Raw genomic sequence first — 25,933 nt, forward strand, 5'->3', positions numbered from 1 at the left:
ACTTTTTGTATCTTGCTGCAAATGGTTTCCTGCTCATATTATTTGAAAGTGCTGTGGGCTGCCATTTACCTACAAGTATTGCCTGCACATTTTTGACAATAATTGTAGGTCAGGGGTAACCCATAGTGGTTCTTTTCATGTGGGAAGCACCAGGAAGAGAAACTGGCATGTGTTGATTACTACTACTACCCAATGTGGTACATTCAATAGGTTTCAAATCAGCAAAAAACATTGTTCTTTAACAAAGATGGCTGGAGTCTCAGTATAAAAAGGGGTACAAGAAACAAAAACAATTACATGTAGCTATAACATTTGAAATCTGAGACAACTGGACCAATGTATGGATCTGGTCAAATAAAGCAGACAGTATTCTAAGACAATCTGCATTTAATCGTAACTCTTTATTTGTTGTGTTTTTTTTTTACTTTAAATATTTTGTTCTGCAGCAATAAGCCTTGGAAATCTACTGAAGGAGGATGAATAGTAGGGAACCTGAGAAAATATGATGTGTCATGAAATAATGATGTTTATGAATAGAAGATTCTGCCCCTGTTCTCTAGTATTTGGTGTAAAGGGCAAAAAATAGATTGCCATCTGACCAAGTGCCAAATGATAATCTTTAGTAGTAAAAGGGTGAGTAGAGTGGTTTAGTGGGAGGTGTGAAATGGATGCAGCTTCACTATATATAGTATACACTTAGGGGCCCATTTACTTACTCACAAACCGGCCGAATGCGTCCGATTGCGTTTTTTTCGTAATGATCGGTATTTGGAAATTTTTTCTGAAAATTGTCGCGACTTTTTCGTTACCAATACGATTTGCGCGAAAAAACTCGAGTTTTTCGTAGCCGTTACGATGCGCTCGTATTTTGTTGCGACTTTTTCGTAGCCTTCGTGCCGAGTACGAAAGATTCGGATTCATTCAAGCTTCAGTATGGTGACTTTACTTGGGCCAGGTTAGAGCTGCAGGGTGCCATTGAGTCCTATGGGAGGCTTCCAAAATCATACTAAGTCGGAAAGTTTCGTCCGCCGCTTACGAGCGCTCAATACGAAAAAGTCGCGACAAGATACGAGCGCATCGTAATGGCTATGAAAAACTCGAGTTTTTTCGCGCAAATCGTAATGGTAACGAAAAAGTCGCAACAATTTCCGAAAAAGTCGTAAAGGTGCCGAAAAAAATCGCAAAAAATACGAAAAAGTCGCAAAATGTTCGTTTTCCAATCGGATTTTTCCAATTCGGATTCGTGTCTTAGTAAATGTGCCCCTTAGTATACTAAGTGAATTGAAGTGGATGGATTAAAGATGTGGAGATTAGTTAGTAACAGATTCAGGGGTTAAATTAAGGAGGCCCAGGCCCTCTGCTGAAATTACATTTTCAACCCTCCCTTAGAATTGCAGGTAACCCATAACATACCTAAGATCATAATACACCCTCCCCGGGATCACAGGACAAGAGAGCAGCAAGAGACCTAAGCTGTCCTTAAAGACATGCAAAGCATGGTAGAGAGTGCAGGAAATGGGTGCAGTCCAATATGTGTTTGTACTTTGCACCCTGCCCTGCACTGGTGATGAGGACTCTGGGCTTTGTCTCACCTTAGTGTACTTGCATTTCTGTCAGTGGTCTTGTATTGCCAGTATTGGAGAATGAGACTGAATGATGGTCACAGAGTGAAAGATGTTAATTCTAAAAAGGAGTAGTGTTGCCATGATTTGTTCCAGCAGTTTCAGTTCATCCATATTGCCCCCAGATCTTGGCATGTATGACAACTCAGGAGGCAATTTTAGCAGCCCATTCTATCAATAAGCCAGTTTACCTAGAAAACATTGGCACTAGCAGACACAATTAGCACTGTCAGTTTTGCTCCACCCTCCTGTGACATTAGTCACCTAATGACTTTAAGTGGCCATACACACAAATAATGTACAAAGCAAAGTTTTGTACAATTATCTAGACGTGTGGTGGCCATGGAGGGTGTCCAAGGCAAGCCCCAACTTCATTCACTTCTCCTGACAACTCTCCTCTGGACTGCTCTCTCCCACCCACCCTAGACACCTAGGGGCCAGAGTAAGGGTAAAGGGTGTGCAGCAAATCGATGCGCAATTAGTCGTGGCAATTTGTACATAAGCCTATGGCGGCTAAATTGCTTAACTGTACCTTGTGTTTTGCCCATAGCGGAGGCAGCAAGTTTATGCCTAGGGTTCTACTGCCTCCTATGTCCTAGGCATGTGCCTCTTCCTCCTACCCCAGTTCCTGCTCTGTTGTTACAGTGCATCTGAAGTGAAGCTGTCCTGATGCTGTAAATTACAAGCTTTGATGTTATATTTACCCATTTTGTCAATGTTTTTTATTATTATATATATGGGGCAGACCTTTAACAAACCATTATTTTACTGCCATGGATTTATTAAGAGTCAGGAAGCGCCACAGAACTATGGTATATTTAGTGCATTTGTGACACACGGGGCTTTCCATATCATTTCATTTTCCTAGATAAAATATGTGTCTGATATCTGTTTCTTTTTTTCTTTGGTATTTAGAGCCTTATATCTAGTTCTAGAAGTTGAAAAGAAAATGCAGGCACAAGAAAGATATATGTTGAAAATGTTATTCTTAAAATCCAGCAAACGCCCCAAATTTAAAGTGAATACAATGCTGGAAAACTGACTGGCAGCGAACACAAATGAAGCGTGAACTTCCGACAGGATTAGAAGAAAAATCTGGCAGTTTGACAGCAGTCAGTTCAGGAAGGGAAAGGCCACAAAGCCTTAGCCAAGCGTTGTGCTCCGACGGACCGGGAGCGCACTGGCACCGGCCCAACATACGAGCCCACAATGTCGCACAACACGTTCATGTTTATACACTCGCTCTTGCGCGGCCCGGGGAATCGGAGCAGAGTCACCCAACGTTTCCTTTCGCTCACACTGTCGCCCTTACGAGCCCGCGCTTCCCTGTAGCATTCAGTAGATGTGACGGCCCATGCCCCGGGAATGTGATACGGACAGGGCGATATTACAGTGCCTATGAACCTGAGCGCTCCTCATAGCAGCAACTGGTAGTGGCCCATAGCGCTGCAGCCTATGCAATACTGGGAGCAGCGCAAGTGAAGGAACGAGTGTGCAGATAGACATGTATGGGCACCCTCCCTTCAGCTGCCTGCACCACACCCTCCTGTGCCATGCACCATTCATCCGCTCCTACCTGCACCCTCCGCCCTCTTGCTCCCTCCTCACCCTGTAACACCCAAATCCTGGCCTATAAGGGATTTAAAGGTGCTATCCCATCTGCTGGGAAGAGACACTTGGTGTTGGCAACGAGATGAGTACATGCAAGGCTAAGGAAGAGGGTGCAGAGGGAAAGCAGCCTGGAGTCCCACAGAAGTCTGGCAGCTCTGATGGAAGTGCTCGGAGGAGCAACGCAGGGCGTCCTGTCAAGAAAAATGTTGGGGACATTGGAGTATCAGAAAGAAAGGAATCTACAGATACAGAGCTGTCAGAGAGACCATCAGCGGGAAGCACAGACACCAAGCAAGGGGGGGAGAGACAGGGGGCAAGGGGTTGGGATCAAGGGAATGTAGAAGAGTCACATGGGCGGGGGATAGAAGATCAGAGATCCTCAGAGGCAGCAGAACAGGAGAAAGACGGGAATAGCGTTGTGGGACAATACACAGAAGGAGGTGGGAAAGAAAAGAAAGACACAGAGACACCCAGGGAACAAGAGAAACCCAAAGAAAAAAACCCCGAAGTAACAGGTGGGAAGGAAGAGAAGCACAAGGTGGTAGCTAAGGAAGAAGTGGTGAAACTTAAAGAGACAGGGAAAAAAGTAAAGCAAATAGGAACAGCTAAAGAGCAGGTGAAACAAAAAGAGACAGCTGGGGAAGAGGTGAGACACAAAGAGACATCTGGAGGAGTGAGAGAGAGAGCTGGGGAAAAGGTACCCCAAAAACAACCATCTAAGGTAGGGGTGGAACCGTTAGAGACAGTAGGGGAGGGGGTAAAGCAAGAAGTGACAGCTGGAGAAAAGGTGAAATTTAAAAAGACCACTGGCAAAGAAATTGAAGGGACAATTGGCAACGTAGCAAAATACCAAGATACATTTGGGAAAGAGGTTAAACTCAAAGAAACACCTGGAAAAGAAATAATTGGAAAAGAGACTTGGGAAGAGTTAAAGCACAAAGAGGCAACTGAGGAAGGGGTGAGGCAAAAAGAGACAGCTGGGGAAAGGGTAAAACAGAAAGAGACAGCTGATAAAAGCGATACATTCCAAGAGATATCTAGAAAAGAAGAGAAACAGATAGATACATCTGTGGAAGAGGTGGAGCACAAAAAGACTGCTGGGGAAAAGGTAAAACAGAAAGAGACAGCTAAGGAAGAGGTGAAACAAAAAGAGACAGTTGCTAAAAGTGTTAAATTTAAAGAGATAGGTGGAAAGGAAGAGACACAAAAAGAGACAGCTGAAGAAGGGGTGAAACAGAAAGAGACAGCTGGGGAAAAAGTAAAACTGAAAGAGACAGTTAAAGAAGAGGTAAAACAAAAAGCACTTAGAGAAAAAGTGGAATTTAAAGAGACTGCTGTTCAAGAGGTGAGACACACAGAGATAGTTGGAGAAGAAGTGAAACAGAACGTGACACCAGGAGTCAAGGAGACCCAGACTAGCAGTAAAGGAGTTAAATACCAAGATACAATTGGAGAAGAGGTGAAACACAGAGAAATACCTGGGAAAGGAGTGGCTCAGAAAGACCTAGCTGGTGGGATAGAGGGGAGACATAAGGGCATCATTGAAAGAGGACACGAGAAACAGCAAGAGGCAGCCGGTGGACAAACAAAGCAGAAAGAGAGAATTGGAAGACAGGGAATACAGAAAGGGATGGACGGAGAGGAGCTGAATAAAAAAGTGACATCTGAAGAATGGAAGAAATGCAAAGAGCCACCTGGGACAGAGCTACCAGAGTTAGGAAAAGAAGTAGCTGGTGACAGCACCAAAGAGACCACAACCCCACAGCAAATGCAGAAAGAGATAGCAGGGGAACAGATTAAAGATGGCGGAACCTTAGTAGAGAAGAAACAACAAAGTGAAACTTCAGCGTTGCAGGAGCAGCACAAGAATACAGCTCAGCAGAACACAGAGAGTGTGCCTTTAGTGCACAAGGAACCAGAGACTGCCCAGGAATGGCTAGAGTTGTGCGACAGGGAATGGGGTCTGAGATCCAGACAGATCTCAATGCCAGATAGTGCCAGCTGGAAAGAGATTTATAAACACAGGCCATTTAGCAGAAATTTCTTGAAGAGCTCCAACCCCGAAGGTATGTGTTGCTTCTATAATAGGTGTGCATGCAGAAGGTATATCTACTGTGTATACTTAACCCATAACACATAGGTATATCTACTCACCCTTCTACTCAGCTAACTGCACAGCTACTTGTGTGCTTGCCTGTCTGTATATTTACTTACTTATATGCTCAGCCGTCTGTTTGCCTCTTGCCTTTGTATAAGTGCTTGTATACTTACCTATTTGTATCATTAGTTATGTATGTGTGCTTAACTATCTGTATAAATACTTTCCTATGTCCTTAGCTAACTACAGTATAACTACAGTATATACAGCACACATACCTGCTAAGCTCTTAGCTACCTGTATGCCCCTTATATGCTTAGCTACTTGTATTCTTACCTGCCTACATACTTACATGGACCCTTCAACCTTCTAGGACTTCCCAGATACAAACATCCTTGTTTGCCAATCTATTTTTATTTTTTTTACTTAAATATGTGCTTACCTCTACTTCTGTATAACTACTCACATTAGTGCTAAGATATCTGTTGATATACATAATAATAGTACATAATGATCTGTATACAAGCTAATAGCTACCTGTTTACCTTTTTATCCTTTGTATTGGTCATTAATAAGCAGTGTCTACTAATGTACCATGCACTTAAAGTGGGATCTCCATCCAAATAATAAAAAGCCCCCACAATTTTTCTCAGAATGTTCTAACCTGTCTGATGGACTAAACGACCAATCGCCATTTTACGAAAGTTATTGGGAAGATAATTCTGAGCCCACAAATGTTATTATTACCTATTATGTTGGTGTGTGTATGGCCAGCTTTATTTATTTGGCTGCAATACCTTTATTTTTCTGATACACAAAAGTACAGTGAATTGCAAATGCTTCTCAGTGGATTGAAGAAGAATACAGGGAGAGGTAGTAGGAGCAAGGAAAGTGCTGATTTTTCTTATTACTTCATTGTGACATTCCTGGTCTTGTAGCAGCCTGACACATACCTTTCTGCTATGGCTGCAGCTTCTCTCCCCCCTCCTTATCCATTCCGTGACTGTCTTGCTCTTTCCATGGCTGTCTCTTTTGTTGTCTATTCTTAACAACAAATACAGTTTGCTTCTGTCTTTTTCTCTGGGCCCCACCCACACATATGGCAAGCTTAAACCTGTAGGTCGTTATTTTCTTTAGGTTTATCTACATCCCTGATGCCTCCACAGGAGCCTTGTGAACCCCCTCCACAAAAGCAGCCACTGGAGACCTTAGGTGGGTAAGACTCAATGATTGTCAGATTGATGTTTGTATACGCAGCACTGTATATTTTGTACAACACATTTAGTACAGACATCAAGATAAATATAGATATTATAATACACAAAAGCGCTGAATATCCTGTAAATTATATCCTTATAATTGGAGCTTAGGGATGTCATCAGTTATAATTGGTGCTTAGTGATGTAATTTCTGTGGCATGATTCACTGAAACTTGTGTATTATAATAAATAAAGCACCCCATGTTGTGAAATATGAGGATGAGGTCATGACCTGTATACGGCTATAGAACTTCTCAGTGACTCCTATATTTTACAAAAGAGGTGCTTTATTTGCTATATAACAGGGTTTATTGCAAATAGCTTTCAAGATGAAATGTACTTAATCTCCATAGAATTTGTATTTAGGGTCCATGCTATTATACCATTAATAACAGCATAAGCGCCCAGTATTTCTTTGGCATTGGTACTGGCTGCAGATTTTTAGGAATGTGTTTAAGGCATGTACCTTTGTGAATGGTGTCAATGCATGCACTGTTTTATTTCCACTTGTGTGATGTGCACGGATGTTCTTAATTGATGATTGAAATGTCAGGATGTCTCTGCTCCACAGGGAGCTACTTAGTAGCAGCTACTTGTCACGGTTACTAAAGGCCAGAAAATACAATGCCATAGACAGTACTGAGAATTGCCTCTGCTATAACACATGTAGAGACAATAATCAGTAAATGATCAACATTGTCTGTTTATCTAGCCATGGCAAGTAACTGCTACTAGTAGCTCCGCATGTCTTCACCCAAAGGGCTGTGACACATGGGCAGATTAGTCGCGCCGTGACAAATCTCTGTTGTCGTGGACAAATAATCTCCCCGCAATGCCATCCCGCTGGCTAGAATGTAAATCGACGGTGGGATGGCATACGCAGCACCGTGATTTGCCAAAGTCGCTGAAGTTTCCTTGAATGGAGATTTGTTGCGGCGCGACTAATCTCCCTGTGTATCACGGCCCTAAAAGAGTTAGTATCTTACATGCATACATTGAAGTATTATAAGCATTGCTATTCACAGTGGTTAGGGCACTGGCATAAGGGCAAAGATACAATTAGATAATGCAAGTCCTCTAAGAAGTGTTCCTTAGGGATGCATTCAGCAATGGAATTCCAGGGCAAATTGGATTCAAGAACTGTTCAAGCTGGATGATGTGTGTCTGGGAGAATAGTTAGGGGTAATTTGTAGTAATACATGTGAAGAAGGACTATGGGATGAATGAGAAATTTAGCAGTTCCTGGAGAGATAAAGGAAGGTATCCTAACAACATTGATAAGGAAGATAAAAGTGATAAAAGATAAAAGATTAGCCCTAGGCAGAGTGCTGAAGTTGGGTTATTAAGCATACCATCAGTAGTCCCCAGTACAAAGAAAGTTCATTCAGCATTCATATTGTGATGTCTTGAAGTGACAAAAAGTGTACATTTCATTGAAGCTGCCCAGTATAGTCTATTCTGTTTTACCCTTCAAACTAGATGCAACTATTGTAGGGAAGCACAAAAAGGTACTGTGATATAGTACCCTCAATAATCAATTAAGTACTAGGTATAAAACATGTTAAATGTGAAGAAAGGAGCCATGTATAATATAATCAGCTTTGATGATGCAATAATCAAGGGACATAGTTTTAGTGTTTTTTAAGGGGAGTAACAGCGCTGGTTAGATGACACCTTCTAAGGAAGTGTGGTGGTCAACATAAAGGATAAGGATTTGAAATACTGGTGGATGTCCTGCTGTATCAACTATTCAACACTTTAAGGGTCATTTACGGCCACAAGTGCAGTGACCATCAAAACACTCATATTTGTGGGTTTTTACAAATGAGATGTAATTGCATAATTTTTGGTGCTTTGTGTCAAAATAACTTCTGCAGGTGATCCTTTAGGTACAAGTACATTGTGCCCATTGCCACAGCACACCAATGTCAATAGGCACACTTTAGCAGGATTTGCAGCACAATTTTGTTAAATACATGCTTTAATGTGTTATATGTTTTTCTTTTTCATGCGTCCCAGTTCTGCATGAAGGCCCATAAATTTGGTGATAAGACATTTGGTGAATAGGCTATTTTACTATAGGAGTGGTCTGCCTATCTGTGTTGTCTCTTCCCATCAGCACATCCTATCTTCAGCACATGGTATCTTTCTTCACATTTGGAATGAATTTACTTTAACATAAGTTTTGCACCTGGAACTTTATCAGTTATCAAGGTTACTACCCAATAGTACATAGAGTTTTTCACTTTCCTACAAAATTTATATGTAGTTTGATTCCTGTCATCAGCAGGAGGATGAGAATAGAAAAGTGTAATTTGGCTTTGGAAATGGGGAACTGTCTACATTAGACTGCCTCAGGAGATTATCTGTATAAAACTGGAGGTTCTATAGGTGTATAGGTGAAGAAAGTGAAAACATGTAGAAGAATATTTACTATGGGAAGCAAGAGTTTCTGATTGGATTTGTTATTGTTCATGAGTGAGCCATATACGTCTTGCTTGGTATGGAAGTGAAAAGACAATAACCCCATATGCACTGGATTTCCTCCACATGTGCCATGCAAACTGTAAGCAAAAGAATTGTGTTTCAGAGTTTGAGGGTTTAGTTGGGGTGGAGATTATGGGCACAGCTGCTATGGAGTTGTGAGGGTTCATGGAAGGATAGAATGGGATTCTAGGTATTGACAAGTGAATCAGGATCAAAGGAAAACATAAGGAATCTAAGGAAAATACTGCAGTTAAGGTTCTTTTCAATTATTTCCAATTATTTCTAGTGTGATTTATTGTTTGTTACCAAATGCCAATGCCAATATGTGACACTGTGATTAGCATTAATGCCTTGCCATCTAAAGGTCCTGGGTTTGAAACTAACCTGGGCACTTTTATGTTCTAGTTTCTTCCTACAGTCAAAAAACAAGTGCCCCTATTGTATATGTGTGTTTGTGAGCATGGATGGAGAAAAATGTACATTTAGATTTATTAAAGTGTGAAATTAGAGCTCGCCACAGAAAAACTCACTCACTTCCTTTTCATTCCTATGGGATTTTTAGAAGTGTATTTATCAATGGGTGAAAGTTAAAGTTTACCATTTGATAAATACGCTTATAAAAATCCATTGAATAGAAAGTGGGTAAGTTTTTCTGTTTCTGTCACATACTTTCTGCTTTCTTGAATTTTCTTTCGCTGGCTATCCATGGCAGCATTCATGCATGAGATGGAGGAAAAAAACCCTCGACGCTGACATGGTTGGCTAGGAAAGATTACATTATATGTTCCTGTGGGGCAAGCAAATACGTGCACCATGCCGCATCAAGTCAGTTTTAATATATGTAAGGGTTAGGTATAATATGTTGGTAATGTGAATAGGAGCATTATAATAGTTCCCCTCCACCGTCTTCAGGTAATTTCAGTGGATGGAAGATAAGCACAGAAGAGATTCCTGTGGACCGTACCAAGGTTCCACCTGGGGTAGTGGTGTGTTACCTTCCTGTCTACAGGTACATATGCTTGTGTGCACTACCACATCTGGATTTATAGTAATATAAATGCATAAAAGCTCACACATACATACATAGTATATTAGCACTGACATATTTTTCTCTTTGCTGAAATGGTAAGCGATAATGGAGTAAAGTAATGTCCAAGCAGAGAAATTATTTCATGAATAGCTGATGAATTAGTATAGTGTTGTTAACTATTTTGTGAAAGGGCCCTGATCAGCCTGTATGCACTGTTATGCAGTGATATGTTTACTGCACTTAATAAACAATGCCTAATTTTTATTAGTAAGTAAAGGAGCTAATCCACTTCTTAAGGCCAGCAGCTCTATGCCAACATACCTTTCATAATTCTATAGTACAGTACTCCTTCTCCAGGGTCTTGGGTTAGTAACTGCACAGTGGGCCTGATACATCTGTGTATTAAGTGTATTAAGGGCCGAGTACCAAATAGCTTTGATTGTCTAAACCAACTGGAAGTGCTAGCTGGATGTGGAGATTTAGCAAGGGTTGCACTGCAGGTTGAAAGGCAAGTGACAAACGACTGCTGGCCATAAGAAACATCCTGGCTCCCCTATAAAAATAGCCACAGGCACTTCTGTGCTATTGAAAATCCATTGATCCATCCATTCATTATTTGTTCAGCATGTTCCAGGGATTATGAATGGCATGGGAGCAGCATCACCCTGGTAAACTGGACAGTCCCCTGGCACCCGGTGTAAAATGGCACAAAGACAAATACACAAAAACCACAAACAAAATAAGCCATTTAAACTGTAACACTAACATAAATGGCTCTTAATGTATAAGACCTGCAGAAATCCTTTAAAGTTTAGGATTTTAACTTAAGCTCTTGAGCAGTGATCCCTAACCAGTGGCTCACAAGCAACATGTTGCTCATCTCCCCCTTTTGATGTTGCTCCCAGCGGCCTCAAAGCAGGTGCCCATTTTTAAATTTCTGGCTTGGAGGCAAGTTTTGAAGCACAGAGGTACTGTTTTACTCCAAGCAGAGCTTCCTGCAGGCTAGCAGTGCACATGGGGCTGCCAAATAGCCAATCACAACCCTTATTTGGCATCCAAATAACTTTTTTTCATGCTTGTGGGACTCACCAACACTTTTTTACATGTAATGGGGCTCAAAAGTAAAAAAGGTTGGGGATCTGTGTGCTCATGAATCAAGTGTACAAGCAATAAACCTCTGTAGAGGAATATAGAGGTTGGTGAGGTAATATGGGGCAGAATGTGAGCCCAGGGAATGTAACACAAATGTAAAAAGTAAAAAAATACATAATTATATTGATTGATTGTCACTGTAAAACTAACTGATGAACTATGGTGAGACGTGGAAAAGGATTATATTCTGGGTAAATATATTTCCTCAGTTTAAACCTTTTAAGTGTTGGGCTGTTTTGATCTTGCCATGCAGCATCCTGCCAGTAAACATGCAGTATGGTGTAGATCAAAAGGCAATCCTGAAATCTAATATCTACAGCATAGACACAATGGTGCTTTCATGTCAGTGCCATAGATTCATTGCTAAATTATTTACAATAGATAAATAATGCAAATATAGCAGAAATTATTTCTTGGCCTACATAGATATATAAGAGAAACAATTAGCAAATGGCATACCACATTTTGACTCTTGTTTTTCATTTATTTTTATGCAATTTAAAATTGCTTTTAAACATGCACACACGTTATAATGCCATAATGCTGAGGTTAGTGTGCAGTTCCCATTCAACACAGTAGGAAATTACCTCAGGCTGGAAATGATAATGAGAAAACAGTGGTCAACCCACCTCATTTGATGTAAGCTTAAAGCAATAGTAACAACAAAAAATGAAAGTGTATCATAAATTAAAATATAAGGTACCGTTAAGCGGCAATGGTAAAAGCTGTGTGTTAGTTTTAGAAACAGTACTATAGTTTATATAAACAAAGCTATCATGTAGCCATTGGGGTAACTATTGAAATTAAATAGGGCTAAATGGCACAGGTTACATAACAAATAACAGACAGGGACTTTAAAACACCATTGTATTCTGCAGAGCTTATCTGTTATTTGCTATATAATCTGTTCCTTTTGTCTATCTTGAATGGCTGCCCGATGGCTACACAGCAGCTTATTTCTATGATCTATAGTAGTGTTTCTGAAGTGAACACACAGTTTTTACCAGTGCAGGGCAACAGTACATTCAATTTTAATTGCTTAAAAACACTATATACATACAAACATATTTTTGGTTACTGTTCCTTTAAGCTTTTTAATGGGTGTTGTAGTTCACATGTACATGAAATAATAGCTTTGATTAAGATTTTATAATTATTTATTTGTGAATAATATATTTGAGTGGGTTCTAACTTACCCATGTTTTACCTCTCATGTGTTTTTTTTATTCTTGTACTCTTTCTCATTCCCTTGTATTAAAAAAATGTATGTAAAGGAGAAGGAAAGGTAAAAACTAAGTAAGCTAAGAGATCAGAATATCAGAAAGGTCAATACAGCTATAAGCACTCACAGAAACGATGCACTGAGCCCTCTATCTAAAGAAAAAAGATATCTTGTCTCTTTTTTTTTCCTGTGCCAGAGACACGCAGCTCTCTCCTCCCCCTGCTCCCCCCTCCCACAATGATCTGAGCCAATCAGCAGGAAGCGTACTCATAGTCTTACAAACTGAGCATGTACAGGGGTCTTGGTGCAGGAGCGAGGCATTGTGGGAACTTTCTTTACAGAGCTCAGCATTTTTATTCCTATAAGGCTTCTGATCATCTGAACAGGAGAAATATGGGGAGACTATTGAGAGAACTGAAGGTATGTCTGCAGCTTGAGATTAACTCTTTATTAGCCTTTCCTTCTCCTTTAACCTTTCCCAGTTTTCTGGTCTTCTAAATGAGGTGCTTTCCCATCACAGATTAAAACTGTGCATAGGTAGGTAAAGTGGCAAAATGGTGGCACAATGTGTAGCACTGCTCTCTTGCAGAGTTAGGTTTAGTTTCCAGCCAGGGCACTATAATTATTATTATACTTTATTTATATAGTGCAAATAGGGTTGCCACCTGGACAGTATTTCTTGGCCTAGATAGTAAAGTACCAGCTAAGACTAGGTTAGTATTGCAAATTTACCAGCTAGTAAATTTATAATAATTATTCCATCTGTCCCCGGGCTGCCCCCGATGTGCCTCTTTCTCACCTTTCTAGCTTCTATACTTGGAACTGCCCCTAGTCCTGGCCGGTATAGTGATTCTAAAAATATGTTAACTTTTGTATGTTAAAGGAGAAGGAAAGGCTTAGTCACTTGGGGGTGCCAAAATTTTAGTCACCCCAAGTGACTTTAATCACTTACCTTGTACCCTGGGCTGGTGCCCCTGTTAGGAGAAAACTGCACCAGCCCGGGGTACCTGTAGCGAGCACTTCCTTCTTCCGAGTTTGCTCTGCCAGCAAAATCCCTGGGCCGGGGCATGCACTTTAGAGTGAAAAGCCGACTTTTTTGTTAAAGTTCAGTTTCTCACTCTACTACGCAAGCGCGAACAGGGAAGAGGAAGTGCATTTTGGCACCCCCAAGTGACTTAGCCTTTCCTTCTCCTTTAAGTACAAAAGTAATCTGCACTTGATTACAGATTACAAACTAATGTCCCTATGACATATTATTTTACTCCTTGAGTTTATACCATGCTTTTGTGGGTTTTCTCTGGTTGTTCCCATTTCCTCCTTGACTTAAAAAATAAGCCAATAACTGAAAAATGCAGTCGAATGGGATATTCCCAGCTTTATTACTCAGTGCTCATGACACTTCAAAACACGATCAAACGTTTCCCACACGGCCATTTCCAGGAATTGGCTTTTTTATTATTTCAAGTTGATATTACTGGTGTGTGACTGGGCCAGTATTAATACCTGTTCCCCCATTTCTTGTATTTTGTCTTATAATAAAATTGGCCACGTGAATATGATAGATACATTAGATTGAAAGCTCCACTGTGGCAGTGTCTGCTGTGCATGATTTAAAAATCTCTGTGCTGTTGAATATGTTAGCCCTGCATAAATAAAGAATAATAATAATTAAAACTCTAGCTTTGAAACTTCTTCCCTGCCGAGCACATACTGCAAAACTAAGGTGCTGGTACTGGTACCCCTATTAAGAAAAAAAAAGCAAATGGGGAAGAGACCTGAAAACAAAGAATGAAGAAAACAGCAGCACTCCGGTTGTTTTGAAAAATGTGAATCTTTACTAAGTGCCAAAGGCAACGTTTCGGGCTTCACTCCAGCCCTTTATCAAGCCTATTAGTACAAATACAAACAAGTGTTTAAATACCCACAGGAAGAGGAGGATCAGTCCATATTCACCTCCATTTAACCCATAATATTCTGTGAATATATTTAGTGCACACAATGAAATGCAAACTAAGTGCCTATGTATACAATATAAGAAGTGCCCTGTGGCATGTATCACATATAACATATATAACAAATTAAACAAATCTTGAAATGGACAGCATCCCACTGCAGTGTATTTCATCCCTCAAATATCTTTCTGGCTCCAATGCCGAATTAAGGGGACAATTAACCCCATATTCACTTCCATTTAACCCATAAAATTTAGTGAATATATTTAGTAAATACAATAAATCACAAGATAAATGCCTGTGCATGCAATATACTAAGTGCCCTGTGACATGTATCACATATAGCAAATTGAACAGCTCGTGAAATGGACAGTATCTTACTGCAGTTTATTTCATCCATCAAATATCTCTCTGGCTCCAATGCCACATTCAGGGGACAATTAACCCCAGAACTAATATGGATCAGGAGCTCCCACATCTTTAAATCTTACTGTCCTAAAGAAAAATGAAACAAAACATATAAGCAAAAATTTAAGACATAAAACACAAGTATTTGTGTGTGTTTGACCTGAAAACAAAGTTATTTAGGTAAATGCTTGTTTTCTGTTCTGGGTACTCCTGGAACCATAGCCAGCTGACTGTTATATAAATTTTCTTATGTATTTGTAAAATGGCTATAGAAGAGTCTTCATTTTTGCCAGCTCTGGGTTACATGTTAACCTATGACAAGAGGCAACCAGCTGCACTGGCAGCATGAAATCTGTACAAACTTACTAACATCTCACGGAATCACTTGTTGGTCTGCTGAAACAATGGCCTACTAGGGCAAATAACATTTAACAGCAGTTTTGAAGTCAGAATGGAAGATGCATAATAGAGGTCCTCAAAAGTAGGATAAGCAGTAACATTTTAATGTAACATTCAGTCTGTTTTGGTTGCATGGGTCAGCCACTCCTGACAACCAGACAGGGTCAGACTGGGGGGTGCAGGGCCCACTGGGGCTCCCGCCCTAGGGGCCCTGCAGGTGCCCCCACCAGCCCCACGCAGGGCCCCCACCCTACGTGGTCCCCTGAGCGTGTGTAAATTTAATGCATCAGGGGAGGAATGGTCGGGCAGCGGAAGTGCCAGCAAGGGTCGGGTCTGGATTTTTCCCGGTGTCCCAGCGGCCCAGTCTGACCCTGCAACCAGATGCATTTTGACCTGCACCCTGGAAATTGCAAGCCTGATTCAAAAACCATACAAAATAAATGACAAAGAACAACTAAAGAGCTGCTAAAAAAAAAATCTGATACATTTCTGATATAAACCATAAACACAAGATGGCTCTGTGCTTAGTCTACAAACCTGGAATGCTCTTTTTGTCCACTTGGGGTCACTGAAGTATACAGTTTCTACTCACCTAGAATAGGATTTTGGTGGATAAATAATGAGGCATAATGCTAACAGCATAACAAGCATAGACCATAGCTATCACTTGTTTTTTAAATCAAAGCTAGAACTGGAAGCTTGTTGCTGCTGCCACACATTATCCAGATAATGTTCAGCTCCATAAAGGAATTATTATCATTATTCTTTATGTATATAGCTCTAGGAATAAAAATAAAGCACAATTTATCTGCATTTCCTGGAACTGCTTTGAATTGGTTCTTTAGATTCCTCTCTACTGGAATTCTTGAGCTTCAGGGAGGCTGTGTTGTCTTCTTCTGTATATATAGCCTTTTTGTCAGATGTGGGTTTCTAGATACAGAGTAACCCTTTGTGCTCTTAGCATTATAATAAATCCTAGGAAATAAAGGTATGATTAATATGAATTGCACTATAATTATAAAAGTCCTTTATTCTTAGTCATGAAACATATAGATAAGTATATGGGCGGGGGCACTTCTATCACATGGCTCTGTTCAGAAATAGCTTCAAGGCCCCCCACAGGCTTTAAACTTTCCACATAACATTATCTCTCCTTCCCTTAACCACACTATGCTTGGTCGCAGGAAAGTTCATAACTGTTACATGTATGGCCACCTTTAGAGAAGTCCTAGGTTACATAAAAAACAGAAAAATTATTTCAAATTTATCAAAGTTAGTTTGACATTTTCTTGTCCTCGAGTCCAATTCACAAACTCTAGCGATCTTCCCCTGGAAGTTTCTTACCTGGGGATTTTTTTAGGCAATGTACTTACACCTTGACTTTCAGGGCAGGGCACATTGCATGGAGGACCGTAGTGCATGGAAGGTAAATTAATGTGTAAATTGAGTTTTAGGGAATATTGGTTTTTTTTTCAGATTCTGATTACATTTCTGCTTGGGGCTCCTGTGCTGCACAGTAGCTGAATAATGCTGTGCCTGAGGCCTAAGTTACACTGCCATATTTGGTTACAATCAACAGCATAATATTGCCCCTAAAGCCTTCAGGACATGATTTTACATTTCCCCCCCCAAAGAATTTAAGTCAGATGTAACAAGCTGCATGTATGTCCCTGTGCCATTTTTACAGGGAATGTTAACCCTAAAAACAAATTAATTCTCCTCTGAGCACTTTTGAAATTTACAATTTTTTCTAGTTTTCAAGTTAATTTTTATTGGGAACTGCTGTAATGTGTCTGGCACTGTTTTTGGCAATCACCTTTTAATCCAGGGATAGTTAACCTAGAAAACCTGGTCTCTATTCTGTTTAGGATGGGTCACTATAATCCCTCTAAATACAATTACATTTACTTATACAATAGACAATAACTATTAAAACAAGGCCAATCGCCATTGGAACTGTCAATCGCCATGCATAGGGTTGCCTGCTAGCCAGTACTGAGTGAAAATTATACTTAATGCAAACTTTATTGCATGGAAGATTAACAACAAATAAAGGAAGGCTATTGGTCTTATTCCAGAAAAGGTGGGAACCCTAGCCACATAGCATCACCTCTCTTTACGTACATTGATGGTAATGAATTTTAGATATTGAAAAATATTGAAGATGCAGTCATATCTAGAACAAAAAACATATTCACCACAAAATGTTAATTGTTCCCAATTCTCACACCAAACTGACCCTTAGGATGTGGCACCCATCCTCAACTGCTCCAAGCCCTTGGGAAACCAGTCCCACAGTTTGGGAATCACTGCTGTAGACATAATGAACATTTTTCTTTTCTTATTCCCTGGTAAATAGGCTGTAATTTACTATGGCAACACACAGTGGGAACTAGTAAGGTTGAGTTTTATTCAATAAAATGAAAAAAAAATGTTTTTTTATAAATATGGAAGACTTCAGTTATACACAGCTATATAATTGCAAATATTGCAACATGCTTTTTTTATATTGATTTAAGTGTTCTTAGTTCTTGTGTCACCAAGTTAGACATTATTCTATTTTTAATTCCTGGTTATTGTGTTCCTGGACTACTGGGTTTCTGTAACAGGTTCAGGCAGTGCATATCTTTGATAATATGTGTTACATCTTGCAGCTGGTGTGTGAAGGAGCAAATGGTGGATCTATTGGCAGAGGGTTTGTGGCCTGAGCTCCTGGACAACTATCAGCCACATATTTATGTTCTAGATTGGTAAGAATATACATTTTCTTGTATACTTTTTGCAGAACTGCACACACAGTATTTGCAAATAACTGCACAAGGCTAGGCAGTGTCAGAGCACTATTAAACTAATGATCACTATTGTCAGTTGCATATGCTTACATTTTCTTCACATTGTTATCTGTAAAGGGTTGCTCACCCAGCTGAGGGTTACAGATATTATCATGTGACACATTATGCACGCTGCCACCATCCATGTCCCTGCAGTGTGGTGTAACATATCTTGTAGAGCAATATACATAATTGTTTTCAGACCACTGCAACCATCATATACTGCAAAGAACAAAACACAATTCCAAGTTAAATAGTGCATTCCCTATACATATCATCTATGTTTTGCAAGCACTGGCACTGCCAGCATGGGGGAAAGTTGTCATCTCACAGCTTTTTTTGTACCCCAGGTACGAGGACAGCAAACTACACAAAAATGTATATGAGCTACATGTAAAGCTGCTGGCTGATGATAAGAAAACTGTCATAGCTCAACACGACCTGACCCCAGAAAATGACATGAGTGGGGATCCCCAAGGATGGAATACAGTAAGTGCCAGGGAGGAATGGGACTTCCTTTGCTCTGTGAAATATGACACTCCCTTGTTCTTCTGCTGATCTGGCTGACTACTTTAAGATGCAAAAGAAATAGTAGTCAACTGACTTCAGCCTGCATCCTCCAAATCCCACTATCCCCTGCACACGTGATATCAATAAGGAAAGTAACATCACAGTGAAATGCATTGTGGGTTATGTAGTTCCTGCATTCTGCCTGTAAGAGATGGAGGTGTGGTTTCAATTTGTAACATCAATGTTTTAGTCCATCCTCTCCTGCCAGGATTTCAAATAATGAAGAAAGAGAAGAAGTTTTGCAGCTGGATTTCAGCATATAAAAATTGTATTTATTCATACTTTTTGAAGGAACAGAGTACAGTGATAGGTATATTAAGGGTTTCTGTGTTAATAAATTTTGTTTAGGTAGCTGGCGTTCCCCTTTAATTTGGTTTTCTCACTTTGTTGAGAGGTAATCAGCGGTGAAAAAGACTCCCAATATATATTCAGAATGCACTAGTGTCACTACTGGGCTTCTGTTTATGCACAACAGAACCAGTGAGACCTCTCTCAGGTATGACCTTCTACCCTGTGTAGTCCTTGCTATTGTGAGACCTTACATGTTTGCTTTCATGATTCAAACTATAACAGATTAGAAAATTTTAAATGGTAATTGGTTGCTATGGGTAACTAGAGAAGGCAAATATTGCCATTTTTATTATATTACACCGTAAGCGTTGCTTTAATCGGAATCAGTTTACAATGCATTCCTCAGCCCCTACTCTCTGTGTCTCATCTTCTCTCACAGGGCTTTATTCAGTTTAACCTGGATGGGGCTGTCTCAACAAATATTTCCCAGGATAGTAAACACAAGCATAAATTGCTGCTTTGCTGTCATTAAGACCCTAGCTTAACAAATACAAGGTCGTATTGCATTGAATTTCATTGCCAAGTAAAGCTCATGTTAACCCCATTGAACACCAATCAATGCTGCTGCTGCTGCTGCTCAGGAATTCAATTCAGTGCAAGAAGGATTTACAGTTCCTTCATCCAATAGAAAAGCCTTCTCACAGTGATGCCACTTGAGGCTAGTGAATTAGCATCTTGGATGGCAGGTTGCCAGTGTAACACTGTGCCATACAGCAAAAGGGAAACATTACTGAAATGCCTTGAAAACATTCATGAAAATATTAAAAATGCTTAAAAGGTTTAATACTAAAACATCTCCATAATAATGCCAAACAAGCCCTTTTTAACCAAATGTTGGGTTTGTATCCTGCAAAGGCTTTAGCTAGATATTAGTACTTGTATATTAAAGAGAAAAATCTTCAAATTTTCCTCCCTAAAACAGCCCCTCCCATTAGCACCACCAAAAGGAAGCAGATATAAAAAAAATCCTGCTTAGCCTCTGCAATAAACAAATAAATCTGGGTCAATACAAATGTACGGCTCTAGGCTGCCGGCTGCATTATGCACATAAACATTCATACCTTCTTCTCTAGGGGTGGTAGCAGCAGAATTAAAAAAGGTAAGAAGCAGTGAATGGTGTCATAAATACAAGCAGCCAAACATGGCTTACACTATGAGAGTCGGTATAGGTCTTTGGAACATTACTGGATGTTATCACAATGTGGGGCAATGGGTGAAAATAAAAATTTGCTAAATTGTGAGTGTGAGCTGTGAAGGACCAGATTTGTTTGGGTGCATCCAGTCCTACCCCCAGGGCAAAAGAGTTTACACAGGTACTTTACTGCCATTTCATAAAATCACTTTGAAACTGCCTTATATGCCTGTCCTTTACTTTCTTTGCACCATTGCTTCTGACTACATGTACCAACAATATAGCCATAGTATATCTTCTGTGCTATATAGCACTGTCAGTGTAATGCAATCGATGCCACTTGGAAACAGTTTTTTTGACATGTGCAATACAGTGTATGGTTTTCTGTCCTTTGCTGTAGTGGCTTGTGTCTTTACTCTTATGTGAATTTCATTTTTGTCTTTCTACATATGAACGCATTGCATATTTGTACCATGTTGATTGCACATATGGTAGTGATATATTTGTCACCAAGGGCAAGTGATTTCTCCTTTATCAGTCTCTGACTGACGATTGTTAAGGAATGGTGGGTCCTGCATACTGGTGGTTGGGGGTTGAGTTGGTTGGATATGACTGATACAGTAATCTGACAGGGATATTCCTGAAACACAGCAAATTCTCTATTTTATGCAATGTCTTAAAATGTCTTATGCATAACATTTTAAGATACTGCATGAATTGCATGTCTTATGCATGAGAAGGTGTACCCCAATCTGTCAGTGCCAAATACCTAGTCTGATAGTGTGAAACATGTAGTTGTTCCATGTGAACGAAGTGTCTGGCCATACCTGGCACACATGGGGCACTTATTCTGTCATGTGATATACAAACCTTATTATAATGTGATGGTCACTGGTGTCTGTTTCTGCAGGTCTCACACATATTTAAGGCTTATGGCTCCGGAGTTCGATATGTGCACTTCCTACACAAGAGTAAAGACCTTTCCGTCCTGGGATTTCATCGTACACGCGTCACAGATAGCAGCTTATTTGTTAATCTACATGACTGAACCCATATACTCAATTTTTAGGAATAAATAATATATATACCTGTACAGATTTTAGTTTCTGTCTGTTTTTCTTATCACACCATTTCACATTCACTCATCCACCAATATTTTTACCAGCCACCTCCCAGCCATTCAATTCTTAAAACCACTGCAGTTTGAAAAAGCATTTTATTTCAGCACAAATGGTTGGAAGTTGTCTGGAGAGTAATGATTGTTGTTTAAAATCTCAAGTTCCATGTTCAGTTTGCTAGAAAGAGCCCGCATCTTAGTTACATTTGCAGTAATAAGATGAGATTGAATCATCCCAGTCACCAACCAGGCCCTTCTTGACCTCCTTAAGACGAGGTTGCGCACCAGCAGTGAACTTCTTGGTGTATCCTTCCTTTGGCTTCCTAGACCAGACTGTCAGCTCACACCGGGTGCCCACCACAATAGATGAAATGCGGTTGTTCCATTTTAGATGAAGGTAAGGGACATCATCGCCAGGCTTGACATCTATGTAGTCTCCCTCACAGCATTGGTCATAGTAGGGGCTGCTGTGTTCATAAAGGCGGGCACAGAGCTTGTTGCCCTCAATGTCCTTTAAGTCAGCAGGTAAAGGACAAAGCCCTAAGGAAGGGCAGAGCAGAAGAGGCAGGAGGCAGAGGCTCTGAAGTATCATGACTGCATACCATCAGGGATCTGGGAAACATTTTATAGTGCTCCAGAAGTCTGACAGCTGTGGTCAAGGTGAATTCTGGGGAGTCTGCCAACTATTAAGTGTGAGAATTGGGGGTTCTGACACTGCTTGTGACCCTGATAAGCTGGCAAACAGGGATCACAGAGATTACAAAATAGCAAAACAACAGATGGCCCTTCAAAGCATTGTACTCTAGAATGGAGTGGAGGAAAGTAATAACATCTACAGAGGAGAATTATTTATCAGAACTCATTGTAAGTAGTGTGTTTGCATTTCAGATTAATATAGGTTGCTCTGCAGGTAAGCAGCTATTTTGAGCTAAGTGTAATGTAGCAAACTCTGCAGACAGTCAACAAGGCTGTGCTCAGATCAGTGCTCAGACATGTAATATAGTTTGCAAGAACCTGCTCAGGCAAATGTATGGTTTGCTGCTGATCTGGAATAAATAGGATCATCAGCAGGTAATGAGTTCTCATTAGCTCACTGAGCACACAATGGATAGCAATGTTTGAACATGCTTTGCTGTAACTGTGCTGTCTTATTCTCCTAACACCTGTTCTGTTTCAGAAGTTCCTCCAAAAACTCATGTTCAGTTATGTTGTGAAACAAGCTGATTAAAATATTTCCACTGCCAATATCTGCTATTTTGTTGGCCATGCTAGACGTCTGTGTCCTTTGAAGCCCGTGGAAAAGATTTACCTCTAGTCTTGGCAATAGGTAAGAATTACTGCTCTTAACTACTTAACTACAAGTGACGAACAATCCAATCTATAGGCACCTCTGAATGATGCACAAATGATGCAAAGAAATAGCAGAACTGTTTAAGATTTAAAGTGCTGACTGTGTGTTTAACATATGGTGACCAGATCACTTTAAGATTTAGGGGACACGTTTCAATAAATACGTGTTGCATTTACATTAAACTGCAACCAGTTCAGCCCTGCTAGCCATGTTTGAGAGATTCATTGTTCATTATTGATTTCCAAACAGTTTGCCAGACAAGAGGATTCCAGTTTAGTGAAGTCTATAAAAAATACATACACAGCAACCAATGAAGCAGCTTTTACAAAGACACATTGAGCAGCTGTGTGTTCCTATGTCTTCTATTTACTCCATTTATACTAAAAAGGTGAAATGTCTGTATTCCTGTGCTGCTTTTGGGTGTCTTTAAAGATGGACACACATGGACTAATATAAGCTGTCGACTTGCTCCTTTCAGACAGCTTATTGGCCATTGTATAGGGGGCCGAAGGCAATATTTTATAATTGGCCTTTGTCATTTCCCTGAGCCCTTTACAAGCTTTCTATCTTGCTTACATAGTTTTCTTTCATGACTTGGCTTACATTAGGCACTTTGAATGAAATCCACAGAGGTTATAGCACTATCTGTGAATTTCACCTTTTCATTCTGGGAAAAAAATAGGAATACTGCTGGATCCTGTAAAAGTTAAAGGGGAATTCTGTTTTCTGAACCAAAATCTGTTAAAGAGCCCCACACAACACTTAAACCCCCAATGTATCTATCACTGTAATCTGTTTGTCATGGTCGGCACCTTAAACTAGAACTGATGCCAAGTTCCTTGGTCTCGGCTCGGCTTCACCAGTAGTGTGACCGCCTTTGGCTTCGGGAGGAGCCTTCAGCTACTCAGATGCCACCTGGACTTAACGAGAGGAACAAGGCGAGGAGTTCTGGCAAGCAAAGGGGCACGACTGTAGTAAAAGTCAGTTAGGCCGAAGATCACGGTACAAAAGGATTATGCAAGTTCGTAGTCAGGCAGGCTGGGTCAAGGCGGGCAGTAATCAAGGATAGTCAGACAGGCAAGGGTAAAAACCGGATAATCAAACAGCAGGATGAGGCAAAATCAGAGTCAAAGTACAAGCCGGGGTCAGATTACGGATATCAGAATAGTCAGCAGCAGGCCGGGTCAAAAACAGGAAAACACAAGCAGGAAATACAGGAACAAGGCTCAGGAAGGCACCAGGAAACAAATCCTATCACGGGCAACAAAATGTGAGCAAAGTCCCTTTAAATATTTTGAAATTCGCGCCATTGCGTGCTGACGTCAGCGCGCATGCGCCTTTAAATGCGGGAGCGCCCACTATGAAGAAGCCGGCGCAGGAAGAGGCACATTTTGTTACACTGTTCCTTAAAGAGTATGATTAAATACTATTTTATATGCTGAAATTCAGCTGCAAAACAGTTCTTCTCTTTATGCATTTTTTAAATCCTGGCAGGGAGGAGAGACTAAAACATCGTTTTTTAACTGATATATTGCAAAATTGCTTGAAATTATGTTTACTTTTTAAAAAGTTTAGATGTGTTTGGGCTGAAGTTTCCCTTTAATAAAGATTTAAACAAGAATGAAAGGTAAAAACTAAGTAAGGTTTATCAGAAAGGTCTATATAAATACACCCATAAGCACTCACAGAAAGCTGCACTGAGTCCTCTGTCAAAAGAAACACAGGATTTCTGTCCATCTTTTGTGTACACATGTTCTTCAGTGTAACTCCTCAGGACAAGCCTCAGCAGTCTATCTACACCTCAAGGAAAAAAGTAATGTGCTTATTTTGGACCGAGAGGACAGATGGTTTGAAAGAGGTTTGAAAGAGGCCATTTATTCTAGCCTGGAAAAACCATCCCTGAGCAGAGGAGGGGGCCTATGACAACACTTGTCATCAACATACAATGCCGCTTTGACATCCTTACCCCAGCGGTTTCACAACAGTTCACACTTCTAGTCATGTACCTGCATCAATGAGAATCATGGTACCATTGTGACTGGATCATACATACTTACACCTGTCAGTTTCAGCCAACACCTAACTGAATAAGTTCAATGGAACCATTGTGATTGGATTCCTGTGACTGTACTACCCTCAAGGGTTTAAATGTCAGGGAATTCCCTCCCTGTCATTTAAACTGTAGAAGCCACTCGGGTGAGTGGTGAAACATTTTCAAGAAAAAACTCTACTAGATACTGTATTTATACCTTGACTAGATTTAGATATGTGCAACTTATTTGTTGGCTTGCCTACCTCGGCAATAAAATGCCCCTATTACAAAACATAAGCATATTAGAAGTCACAGAGGAGCTTCATGATCATATGAAAGCGTAAGGTCGCAGGTTAAATTCTTTATTCATATCTTACTGAACCATCATTTCATAGTCATGTACTCTATATTTATTTATAAATACCAATGCTGGCTCAGTTGGTAGCACTTCTACCTTCTACCTTAACTCAGTTCTTCAATTGACTGCTGATAAATTGGCATGTGAGTATGTGAATGTGATAGAGACCTTAAATTGTAATCTCCACTAGGGCAGGGACAGTCATCAAACATAAGCCTCCCATTTGTTCCTGCTGGCCTTACAGAAACTGCCTTAAATTATCTTCTCAATTAAATCATCATTACTGCCAAACCACTTCCACTCAGTGAATGCCATATTAATGACAGTTTATTGTATCTGCAGTTGGCTAGATGTGCAAGCCTGGGATTGTCAAACTTCTATGCAATATAGGTATGTCTGTATATTAGGGATGAACCCAATCCCAGATTTGGTTCGGGATTCGGGCCGAATCCAGGCTTTTTTTGAATGATTCAGATTAGCATAAATTAGCATATGCTAATTAGCATTCAGAAAGAGTTAAATGGTCAGGGGAAAAAAATCGCTGCGTGCGTGCCGATTTTTAACCCCTTCCAATCCTAATTAGCATATGTTAATTAGGATTCAGATTCGGTTTGTGATTTGGGCGAATAGTTCAGGGTGGGTTCGGGGATGCGGCCGAACCCAAAAAAGTGGGTTTGGTGGATCCCTACTGTATATCACATAGTCTAATGCAGTACTGAACAACTGGTGGCCCGCGACCCCCCTCTGTGTGGCCCCCCACCTGTCTGGCTGCTTTGATGTCTTAACTTTTTGTAAGCTTTAAATGGTATCAGTACTGAGATTAACTGGCCCCCTGCATGGTTCTCACCTCAAATTCAGGCTGTAATCCCTCTGTATTGTTTAAACATGTAATCCCCTGTACTGTTCACACCTTTTAATCTCTGCATTGTTCCCACCCTGCAGTGTTCACAC

General features: G+C 40.3%; 2 protein-coding genes across 4 annotated transcripts; one reads left to right on the plus strand and one right to left on the minus strand.

Annotated features, from left to right (window-relative positions):
- The first annotated feature begins 2,594 nt into the window (after positions 1-2,594).
- Positions 2,595-21,224, plus strand: nccrp1 (non-specific cytotoxic cell receptor protein 1 homolog). 3 transcript variants are annotated; one of them, XM_002940358.5, is made up of 6 exons: positions 2,648-5,299; positions 6,469-6,543; positions 9,990-10,086; positions 17,895-17,990; positions 18,422-18,560; positions 21,035-21,221. In XM_002940358.5, exons 1-6 carry the CDS (start codon positions 3,316-3,318, stop codon positions 21,170-21,172), a joined length of 2,529 nt encoding a protein of 842 aa, XP_002940404.3. In that variant the 5' UTR covers positions 2,648-3,315; the 3' UTR covers positions 21,173-21,221. The 3 variants fall into 3 exon arrangements, 2 of the variants coding, with proteins under 2 accessions (XP_004917095.2, XP_002940404.3); XR_208929.4 differs by lacking the exon at positions 9,990-10,086 and having other exon boundaries at positions 2,595-5,299; positions 21,035-21,224; XM_004917038.4 differs by lacking the exon at positions 9,990-10,086 and having other exon boundaries at positions 2,637-5,299; positions 6,469-6,547.
- Positions 21,225-21,321: 97 nt separating this feature from the next.
- Positions 21,322-21,851, minus strand: LOC100486753 (syncollin). Its single transcript, XM_002940359.3, has one exon. The coding sequence runs from the start codon at positions 21,831-21,833 to the stop codon at positions 21,438-21,440; it is 396 nt and encodes a 131-aa protein (XP_002940405.1). The 5' UTR covers positions 21,834-21,851; the 3' UTR covers positions 21,322-21,437.
- Positions 21,852-25,933: the final 4,082 nt, after the last annotated feature.

This window comes from Xenopus tropicalis, chromosome 8 (assembly GCF_000004195.4).
Source record: "Xenopus tropicalis strain Nigerian chromosome 8, UCB_Xtro_10.0, whole genome shotgun sequence".
NCBI lineage: Eukaryota > Metazoa > Chordata > Amphibia > Anura > Pipidae > Xenopus > Xenopus tropicalis.

Bases quoted from the DNA above. Each gene is read 5' to 3' on its own strand.
- nccrp1 (XM_002940358.5), top strand. From the start codon at position 3,316: ATGAGTACATGCAAGGCTAAGGAAGAGGGTGCAGAGGGAAAGCAGCCT. The intron at 10,087-17,894 runs GTACATATGCTT...TACATCTTGCAG, and splicing joins TGTTACCTTCCTGTCTACAG to CTGGTGTGTGAAGGAGCAAA. The intron at 18,561-21,034 runs GTAAGTGCCAGG...CTGTTTCTGCAG, and splicing joins ATCCCCAAGGATGGAATACA to GTCTCACACATATTTAAGGC.
- LOC100486753 (XM_002940359.3), bottom strand. From the start codon at position 21,833: ATGATACTTCAGAGCCTCTGCCTCCTGCCTCTTCTGCTCTGCCCTTCC.